Below are 12,233 nucleotides of genomic sequence, written 5' to 3'. Positions count from 1 at the left end.
TGTTAGGCATACACATATATATACAACACACCTATCCTCTGTTAGGAATACACATATATATACAACACAGCTATCCTCTGTTAGGCATACACATATATATACAACACAGCTATCCTCTGTTAGGCATACACATATATATACAACACACCTATCCTCTGTTAGGAATACACATATATATACAACACAGCTATCCTCTGTTAGGCATACACATATATATACAACACAGCTATCCTCTGTTAGGCATACACATATATATACAACACAGCTATCCTCTGTTAGGCATACACATATATATACAACACAGCTATCCTCTGTTAGGCATACACATATATATACAACACACCTATCCTCTGTTAGGCATACACATATATATATACAACACAGCTATCCTCTGTTAGGAATACACATATATATACATACCACATAGCTATCCTCTGTTAGAAATACACATATATATATACCACACAGCTATCCTCTGTTAGGCATACACATATATATGTACAACACAGCTTTCCTCTGTTAGGAATATACATATATATACAACACAGCTATCCTCTGTTAGGAATACACATATATATACAACACAGCTATCCACTGTTAGGCATACACATATATATATACCACACAGCTATCCTCTGTTAGGCATACACATATATATATACACCACAGCCATCCTCTGTTCGTCATACACAAATATATATACCACACAGCTATCCTCTGTTAGGGATACACATATATATATACAACACAGCTATCCTCTGTTAGGCATACACATATATATACAACACAGCTATCCTCTGTTAGGCATACACATATATATACAACACACCTATCCTCTGTTAGGAATACACATATATATACAACACAGCTATCCTCTGTTAGGCATACACATATATATATATATACAACACACCTATCCTCTGTTAGGAATACACACATATATATATATACAGCACAGCTATCCTCTGTTAGGTATACACATATATATATATACAACATAGCTATCCTCTGTTAGGCATACACATATATATATACAACACACCTATCCTCTGTTAGGCATATACACATATATATATATTTACAACACAGCTATCCTCTGTTAGGCATACAAATATATATATATACAACACACATATCCTCTGTTAGGAATACACATATATATATATACAACACAGCTATCCTCTGTTAGGAATACACACACATATATATATATATACAACACAGCTATCCTCTGTTAGGCATACACACATATATAGATACAACACAGCTATCCTCTGTTAGGAATACACATATATATACCACACAGCTATCCTCTGTTAGGAATACACACATATATATATAAAACACAGCTATCCTCTTATAAGAATACACACATATATATACAACACAGCTATCCTCTGTTAGGCATACACATATATATACACCATAGCTATCCTCTGTTAGGCATACACATATATATATATATTTACAACACAGCTATCCTCTGTTAGGCATACACATATATATATATACAACACACATATCCTCTGTTAGGAATACACATATATATATATACAACACAGCTATCCTCTGTTAGGCATACACATATATATACAACACACCTATCCTCTGTTAGGCATACACATATATATACAACCCACCTAGCCTCTGTTAGGCATACACATATATATATATATTTACAAAACAGCTATCCTCTGTTAGGCATACACACATATATATATATATACCACATAGCTATCCTCTGTTAGGAATACACATGTATATATACGACATAGCTATCCTCTGTTAGGTATACACATATAGATATACAACATAGCTCTCCTCTGTTAGGGATACACATATATATACAACTCAGCTATCCTCTGTTAGGCATACACATATATATACAACCCACCTAGCCTCTGTTAGGCATACACATATATATATTTACAACACAGCTATCCTCTGTTATGCATACACATATATATATATACAACACACATATCCTCTGTTAGGAATACACATATATATATACCACACAGCTATCCTCTGTTAGGAATACACTTATATATATACAACATAGCTATCCTCTGTTAGGGATACACATATATATACAACTCAGCTATCCTCTGTTAGGCATACACACATATATATATATACCACATAGCTATCCTCTGTTAGGAATACACATGTATATATACGACATAGCTATCCTCTGTTAGGTATACACCTATAGATATACAACATAGCTATCCTCTGTTAGGAATACACATGTATATATACGACATAGCTATCCTCTGTTAGGTATACACATATAGATATACAACATAGCTATCCTCTGTTAGGGATACACATATATATATACAACATAGCTATCCTCTGTTAGGTATACACATATAGATATACAACATAGCTATCCTCTGTTAGGGATACACATATATATATACAACATAGCTATCCTCTGTTAGGGATACACATATATATATACAACTCAGCTATCCTCTGTTAGGCATACACATACATATTCAACACAGCTATCCTCTGTTAGGGATACACATATGTACACCACTTATATCCTCTGTTAGGCATACACATATATATATATACACCACAGCTATCCTCTGTTAGGGATACCCATATATATTTACAACACAGCTATCCTCTGTTAGGCATACACATATATATACAACACACCTATCCTCTGTTAGGCATACACATATATATATATTTACAACACAGCTATCCTCTGTTAGAAATACACATACATATACAACACACCTATCCTCTGTTAGGCATACACATATATATATGCTATCCTCTGTTAGGCATACACATATATATACAACACAGTTATCCTCTGTTAGGCATACACATATGTATATATTTACAACACAGCTATCCTCTGTTAGAAATACACATACATATACAACACACCTATCCTCTGTTAGGAATACACATATATATATATATCCAACACAGCTATCCTCTGTTAGGCATACAAATATATATACAACACACCTATCCTCTGTTAGGAATACACATATATATATATATCCAACACAGCTATCCTCTGTTAGGAATACACATATATATATCCAACACAGCTATCCTCTGTTAGGCATACACATATATATACAACACAGTTATCCTCTGTTAGGCATACCCATATATATATACAACACAGCTATCCTCTGTTAGGGATACACATATATACACCACAGCCATCTTCTGTTAGGCATACACACATATATACAACACAGCTATCTTCTGTTAGGAATACATATATATATACCACACATCTATCCTCTGTTAGGAATACACATATAAATACAACACAGCTATTATCTGTCAGTCCTTGTGAGTCAAATGTATTTCAGTACATCTCATTTATCCTCTGTTTGAATTTCTGTGAAGCATACATACATAGATACACAACGGCTATCCTCTTGATAGCAGTATTCCAGAGTAAAAATTCTAAATTCCAATTTCTTTGAGCTGAATTCCAGTAAGCTCTGATGGCCATTTGAGAGTCTCCGAGAATTTCGTAACAGATGCCCAGGAGAGTGTTTACTATCCAGTACTTGTGTCCTCCTTGATTCTCGTCATACTGGACATCTACCATGTTACGTAATGCTGCATCACGTCCTCTGGTATCTCTAAGTTCATGACAGCACAGGAATGACAGGAAAATAGCATACGGTAGTGGAGGGATAACTAGGAGTCTGTATCTATTCGCCATTTCTAGCGAGAGGTGGGGAAGATACAAGTCTTTACAAGAAAGGATAATGAAGTGTGCGTATATTTTCTGTAGTCTCTCTGATGTATGGCCTGATTGACTATATTTGTGCCTAAATAGTTTTTCTCTCTCTTCTCTACTTACCTCCTGACCTATGAAACATGATGCCATTTTCATGACTTGTTTGCACATCTCAAGGCTTTTAATGAAATTTCCTACCAGAAAATTAAAAGTTGCTAGACGTAACAGCTCTGTGCCCATTGAGGCCCCATGAATCATCCAGTTTTTACATTTCCTTAAACTTTTGTACCTGGTCTTGTTGTCCATAGCATAGTGATCTTGAGAGACCTGTTCTGCTGCAATGTTTTGTAAGCAAATCATAGAATACTGGTATGTGAAAACTTCATCAAAATCTGACTGTGATTTTGATAATAAACGAATCGCCTTCCTTATGATCCCTAGTGTTCCAGTTTGTGTGATACATATTCCTTTTATCGCTTGGGCAGTTTCTATATCCTGTCGAAAGATCATTTCCTGCTCGGTTTGGGGACATACAAGAGTTTCCCATATTGAGGGATTACAAATTTTAGTAACTGAAAGGCACATCCATTTCAGCTGACAAAAGTTTTTCAAAACGTCCAATAGTATTTGTTGATGTTGTCCATGGACTTTCCTTTGGAACATGTTGTTGGCTGGGATGAAATAATTTGGACAGACTCCCGCCCTGACCCAAGCAATCAGTATGTTGAAACAAAACCAAAAACAGTAAAATAAGTGTTTTTCTTGCCAAAACAGTTGCCTGGAGTTCTCTATTGCATGAAAAAGGATAGTTTTCAAAAAGTAGGAACACAAGATATCGTCATCCCCTATGGTTTCTTTTAACGTGACTTTTATCTGTTTTAAGAAACATTTCAGCAAAGCATATACTTTAAGCTGAATGTGACTGAACGAGTGAACTAAAGATCTCTCTGCTGTTGCAAATGAGATTCTCCATTGCAAGAAAGTATCTTCAGAACACTTGTCCCCAACAGGGACAAGATGACATCCACTGTGTACGATATTGTCGATTAATGTTTGATGTGGCCATCCGTACAGACGTGTACGGGTAATCCATTCATTAGCTTCCTTTGGCCAACAGTTACATGGAAAGCTTTGAACGACATCTATTTGTTCACCCATCGAACTGCTGGGTCCATTGGATTTCCATGCTGAACATGAAAGGCCGTCCGTTAATTTACGGACAAATGACTCTCTAAAGATATCACTGGAAACAAAAAATGAATCCTTAATTCTAACAAGTGAATCACGCAATTCAATGGAACATTTCTGTCCTCTCTGACCTAGTTGTAAGTGGACATATCCAGTTCGGCAATCTGCATCTCTCATATACAGAATTGTATTGTTTGCCATACTTGGAGGGATAAACTGGCCAGGGTACATTACTGTTACAGTCTCTGCTATCATCATAATGTCCAAATCTGATCCTTGTAGACTTAATCCCTCTCCACGACTTCCTCCGTAGAAGGAGTGGTAATTCAAATAAGAGTCATTTTGTATACATTCTTTTAGAACCTCTAATCTCCTCCTGATATCCACCTCTTCCTGTGTCCCTGTAATCGCCCTGTCTAGATGTGTTGACAGGGCAATAGACATCCGCTCATTCTCTGTAGAATCCATTGCCTTTATTTTCAATCTGAAATTATGAAAAATAAAGCTTGCTTCAGTTCGTGAACTGTATAACAACTTTAATAGAAAATTTAACAAATATAAACATCAAATATTAGAAAAATAAGGCAAAGAAAAATATTCAACTTAACATCAGAAGGAAGCTAAATCATGGAAATTGTGTACATGGGTAGATCAAAAGGTTAGAAAACCATAATGAATACATTTTTCAAGTATATGTCTGAGGAGTGGTTTTTTTTATATAAGAAACTCTCATGCAATTTTCATTTAGAAAAGTGTGTTACATTGTATATCAATCTGAAGTCTGGGGTTCGAATCCTTAATGAGAATAAATATATACACTGTATATAATAAAGATAATAATAATAAATAGTGAGGCAATGGATAAATGAATCCAGTAGGCCATATCAAATAATAATAAATAGTGAGGCAATGGATAAATGAATCCAGTAGGCCATATCAAATAATAATAAATAGTGAGGCAATGGATAAATGAATCCAGTAGGCCATATCAAATAATAATAAATAGTGAGGCAATGGATAAATGAATCCAGTAGGCCATATCAAATAATAATAAATAGTGAGGCAATGGATAAATGAATCCAGTAGGCCATATCAAATAATAATAAATAGTGAGGCAATGGATAAATGAATCCAGTAGGCCATATCAAATAATAATAAATAGTGAGGCAATGGATAAATGAATCCAGTAGGCCATATCAAATAATAATAAATAGTGAGGCAATGGATAAATGAATCCAGTAGGCCATATCAAATAATAATAAATAGTGAGGCAATGGATAAATGAATCCAGTAGGCCATATCAAATAATAATAAATAGTGAGGCAATGGATAAATGAATCCAGTAGGCCATATCAAATAATAATAAATAGTGAGGCAATGGATAAATGAATCCAGTAGGCCATATCAAATAATAATAAATAGTGAGGCAATGGATAAATGAATCCAGTAGGCCATATCAAATAATAATAAATAGTGAGGCAATGGATAAATGAATCCAGTAGGCCATATCAAATAATAATAAATAGTGAGGCAATGGATAAATGAATCCAGTAGGCCATATCAAATAATAATAAATAGTGAGGCAATGGATAAATGAATCCAGTAGGCCATATCAAATAATAATAAATAGTGAGGCAATGGATAAATGAATCCAGTAGGCCATATCAAATAATAATAAATAGTGAGGCAATGGATAAATGAATCCAGTAGGCCATATCAAATAATAATAAATAGTGAGGCAATGGATAAATGAATCCAGTAGGCCATATCAAATAATAATAAATAGTGAGGCAATGGATAAATGAATCCAGTAGGCCATATCAAATAATAATAAATAGTGAGGCAATGGATAAATGAATCCAGTAGGCCATATCAAATAATAATAAATAGTGAGGCAATGGATAAATGAATCCAGTAGGCCATATCAAATAATAATAAATAGTGAGGCAATGGATAAATGAATCCAGTAGGCCATATCAAATAATAATAAATAGTGAGGCAATGGATAAATGAATCCAGTAGGCCATATCAAATAATAATAAATAGTGAGGCAATGGATAAATGAATCCAGTAGGCCATATCAAATAATAATAAATAGTGAGGCAATGGATAAATGAATCCAGTAGGCCATATCAAATAATAATAAATAGTGAGGCAATGGATAAATGAATCCAGTAGGCCATATCAAATAATAATAAATAGTGAGGCAATGGATAAATGAATCCAGTAGGCCATATCAAATAATAATAAATAGTGAGGCAATGGATAAATGAATCCAGTAGGCCATATCAAATAATAATAAATAGTGAGGCAATGGATAAATGAATCCAGTAGGCCATATCAAATAATAATAAATAGTGAGGCAATGGATAAATGAATCCAGTAGGCCATATCAAATAATAATAAATAGTGAGGCAATGGATAAATGAATCCAGTAGGCCATATCAAATAATAATAAATAGTGAGGCAATGGATAAATGAATCCAGTAGGCCATATCAAATAATAATAAATAGTGAGGCAATGGATAAATGAATCCAGTAGGCCATATCAAATAATAATAAATAGTGAGGCAATGGATAAATGAATCCAGTAGGCCATATCAAATAATAATAAATAGTGAGGCAATGGATAAATGAATCCAGTAGGCCATATCAAATAATAATAAATAGTGAGGCAATGGATAAATGAATCCAGTAGGCCATATCAAATAATAATAAATAGTGAGGCAATGGATAAATGAATCCAGTAGGCCATATCAAATAATAATAAATAGTGAGGCAATGGATAAATGAATCCAGTAGGCCATATCAAATAATAATAAATAGTGAGGCAATGGATAAATGAATCCAGTAGGCCATATCAAATAATAATAAATAGTGAGGCAATGGATAAATGAATCCAGTAGGCCATATCAAATAATAATAAATAGTGAGGCAATGGATAAATGAATCCAGTAGGCCATATCAAATAATAATAAATAGTGAGGCAATGGATAAATGAATCCAGTAGGCCATATCAAATAATAATAAATAGTGAGGCAATGGATAAATGAATCCAGTAGGCCATATCAAATAATAATAAATAGTGAGGCAATGGATAAATGAATCCAGTAGGCCATATCAAATAATAATAAATAGTGAGGCAATGGATAAATGAATCCAGTAGGNCTGGTAGCTTTTTGGAATAGAGCTAACCAATTTGAGAAGGAAAATGACATTGACCTACTTACAAGATCACAGGGAAAAGTATGTCAAGCAACTTCTGAAGAAGAATAAAAAAAGCATAGAATCTTATAATAATATTTTGCTGGTAGTTTCAACAGATGGAGCCAACAAAGTTTGCGAGGGAAATAGTTTTAGTGCAATATAATATTTAATGAGAATATTTTGCTATGACTGCTTAAATATTCAGGTGAGCGATACAGGCCCTCTTGGGCCTCTTGTTTTAAAATTCTTGTAAAAAATGTTCTACACACAACACACATCTAGTTTTTTTACATGTTTTTCAGATGTGTGTTTGCTATTATACCTATCATAATTTGTTAAATATTACAAAAACCCATTACACCAGATCAAAACGAGACTTGAACGTGACTGAAACCTCAGAAGAGTACATCCTTAAGGATCCTCGTACCACTGCTAAAAACTGTAACTTAGTACTAGTTGGACACTTTTTTTCTGACATGATTATAGTTTTGATAAATCATTTCTGAAAAGAAAAAAACCCCTTACGGAACTTTTATGATAAATAAGAAAGGTGATATCAATAATAGCGTTTTTTAAGTGTGAAATTTCAGTGACTGGGATTCAAACCCTGGACTTCAGATTGATATACCTAGATAAATGGATTACATATTAGAATGCAATATACAATATACAAGATACTAATATATTTTTTTTAGCAAACCTGGCACTAAGTGCCAAGTGAGCTAATGCCGTGGCGCGGCGTCTGTCGTCCATCCGTCGTCAATATTTTACTTTAAACGACTTCTTCTTAATAACCGAAAGGCCTAGGGTGTCGATATTTAGCCAGAAGCAAACTGGGATGAAGGGCTACAAAGTGTGTTCAACTGAATGACCTTCACCCTTATTGAAGGTCACAGGGGTCAAATATGTTAAAAACTTTAAACAACTTCTCAATAACCAAAATGCCCAGGGTGATGATATTTGGCCAGTAGCATGCTGAGATGAAGGGCTACAAAGTTTGTTCAAATGAATGACCTTCACCCATTTTCAAGGTCACAGGGGTCAAATATGTTAAAAACTTTAAACATCTTCTTCTCGATTACCAAACTGCCCAGGGACATGATATATAGCCAGTAGCATGCTTGGGTGAAGGGCTACCAAGTTTGTTAAAATGAATGATCTTCAATTATATTCAAGGTCTCAGGGGTCAATTGTCTTAAAATAACTTTAAACAACTTCTTCTGAATAACCAAAATGCCCAGGGTGATGATATTTGACCAGTAGCATGCTGAGATGAAGGGCTACAAAGTTTGTTCAAATGAATGACCTTCACCTAATTCAAGGTCACAGGGGTCACCTTCACCTAATTTAGATCACAGGGGTCAACTATGTTAAAAACTTTAAACATCTTCTTCTCGATAACCGAACTGCCCAGGGACATGATATTTGGCCAGTAGCATGCTTGGGTGAAGGGCTACCAAGTTTGTTCAAATGAATGATCTTCAATTATATTCAAGGTCACAGGGGTCAATTGTCTTAAAAAACCCTTTAAACAACTTCTTCGGAATAACCGAAATGCCCAGGGACATGATATTTGGCCAGTAGCATGCCTGGGTGAAGGGCTACCAAGTTTGGTCAAATGAATGACCTTCACCCATATTCAAGGTCACAGAGGTCAAATATGTTAAAAACATTAAACAACTTCTTCTAAATAACCAATATGCACAGGGTGATGATATTTGACCAGTATTATGCTAGAGTAAAGGGCTATCAAGTTTGTTCAAATGAATGACCTTCACCTATAGTCAAGGTCACAGGGGTCAAATATGTTAAAAACATTAAACAACTTCTGAATAACCAAAATGCACAGGGTGATGATATTTGGCCAGTAGCATGCAGAGATGAAGGGCTACAAAGTTTGTTTAAATGAATGACCTTCACCCATATTCAAGGTCACAGGGGTAAAATATGTTAAAAACTTTAAACGACTTCTTCTGAATAACCAAAATGCCCAGGGTGATGATATTTAGTCAGTAGCATACTAGGATCAAGGGCTACCAAGTTTGTTTAAATGTATGACCTTGAATCATATTCAAGGTCACAAGGAGCAAATATGTTCATATTATTTCAACAACTTCTTCTGAATAACCAAAAGGCTCAGGATGTTGATATTTAGTCAGTAGCATGCTGAGATGAAGGACTACTGTGTTTGTTAAAGTGAATGACTTTGACTTATATTCAAGGTTACAGGGGTCAAATTTGTTTAAAATCTTTAAACGACCTCTTCTTAATAATCATAGGTCCCACGATGTTGATACTTTGCAAGTTGCATCCTGAGATAAAAGGCTATAAAATTTGTTCAACATAATGACTTTGTTCGACTTTCAATCACAGGGGTGAAATGTTTAAAAAAAAATTAACAGGTTCTTTTGAATGAATTTTAATCATAAGTACTGATATTTTGCCTGTAGCTTTATTTTAGATCACTTTTAAGGTTACAAGTGTGAGATTTATACCAGGTGAGCGATGCAGGCCCATTGGGCCTCTTGTTTAAATAAAATTACGAAATAAATTTCCGATTTTTTGATTAGCTGATCTCTTTACATCTGCTACTTTTTAGGTCACCTGAGACAAAGGTCAACTAAAATTGTGAATTATATGGTCCCCATGCAGCCCCCAGGGGCCTGAGGGCCGGGGCCAAAAAGGGTAAAATTGACTAAAACTTCAAAAATCTTCTTCTCAAGACCCAGATATGGTAGAATCAAATACTCTTCATAGATGGAAGGGTCTTAAGGTGCTTTACTTAAATTGTGAATTTCTTGAACCTGGGGTCTCACGTTACCCTCTGGGGAGGGGGTAAACTTTACTATAGTTTATATAGGGAAATCACATTTTGGACCAACATTTGTTTAATTGCCATTGGAAGTAATTCAATTTAGGTTAGCATTATCAGTATTGGGTAGCAGTTTGATAGTATGCACATATCAGCCCTAACTGACCCCCCGGGGCTGATGGGTGGGGCCAAAAAGGGTTGAATTGACTGAAATTTCAAAAATCTTCTTCTCAAGACCCAGATATGGTAGAATCAAATACTCTTCATAGATGGAAGGGTCTTAAGGTGCTTTACCAAAATTGTGAATTTCATGACCCTGGGGTCTCGCGTTTCCCCCTGGGGAAGGAGGGGGGAGAGGGGGCAAAATTTGTTATGGTTTATAATGGCAAATGATACTTTGAATATTACATGTTGATAACTTGATTGGAATTATAACCCTAAGTTGACAGTTTGATACTTTGTAAATTTTGAGCCATCCCTACCCCCAAGGGTTGTAGGGTGGGGCCCAATGGAGTCTGTGTGCTAAAATAAAATTTCTTCATTTTCCTTGTTTAGAATCAGAGGTGCTAGTTTCAAATACTTTTCAGTCTTAAATCTGCATGCTAGATATTGAATAATGTGGTTTTATTGTTTTTTGTCACTTTGAATAATATTTCTGTTCATGTTAAAAACAAAAATCAACTCTCTGTATAAATTCTGTAGATCAGGTGACCGTTAAGGCCCATGGGCCTCTTGTTTAGAGTTATTTCCAAGTACGTCTATAAATGTAGGAAACAATATCCTATTTAATGTCAGAAGAAAAGAAGTTACCTGCTTCAAAATTGTAGAATATGTAGAAATCTTGCCGCTTGAGTCTGGAAAGACTGGACTGTAATGATCCAGTATAAAATGCGATAACTTTGGATAAACATTGACCCAAGCTTGCTAGTCAACACTGTCTCTAGAGTATTCTGTAGAAGATGTCTTCAGCTTGCTCTGTGTCACATGTTTCTTACATAATATAATGTGTTTTTTTAACTTTCACAACTAGCCATATTTCAAGCGTCCTTTGTAGAACTATTCAAGCTTGCTCTGTAGGACATGTCTTTTTCCTGAGCAAGAGAATCTCCAACTTGCTCTGCAGATCAAGTCTCTGGCTTAGTTGCTCTGCACAAGCAGGAACTGTGGCACACGGAAAAACCTTGGATGTACTGCAGATGAATATTAATCAAATCTACTTATACCTTGGCCAGATTTTTATAGATATACATTTATATTCATGACAGGATGTATTTGATCCAATTCTAGGAA

At 34.9% G+C, this 12,233-nt stretch overlaps 1 protein-coding gene across 1 annotated transcript; it reads right to left on the bottom strand.

Moving 5' to 3' along the window:
• Positions 1-3,262: 3,262 nt before the first annotated feature.
• LOC110456527 lies at positions 3,263-12,160 on the bottom strand. The gene is made up of 2 exons (XM_021507319.1): positions 11,754-12,160; positions 3,263-5,408 (listed from the first exon to the last, which is right to left on the bottom strand). The coding sequence occupies exon 2, from the start codon at positions 5,390-5,392 to the stop codon at positions 3,353-3,355; it is 2,040 nt and encodes a 679-aa protein (XP_021362994.1). The 5' UTR covers positions 5,393-5,408; positions 11,754-12,160; the 3' UTR covers positions 3,263-3,352.
• Positions 12,161-12,233: the final 73 nt, after the last annotated feature.

This window comes from Mizuhopecten yessoensis, unplaced genomic scaffold, assembly GCF_002113885.1.
Source record: "Mizuhopecten yessoensis strain PY_sf001 unplaced genomic scaffold, ASM211388v2 scaffold8783, whole genome shotgun sequence".
Classification (NCBI taxonomy): domain Eukaryota; kingdom Metazoa; phylum Mollusca; class Bivalvia; order Pectinida; family Pectinidae; genus Mizuhopecten; species Mizuhopecten yessoensis.
This window is presented reverse-complemented; position numbering and strand designations above follow the sequence as displayed.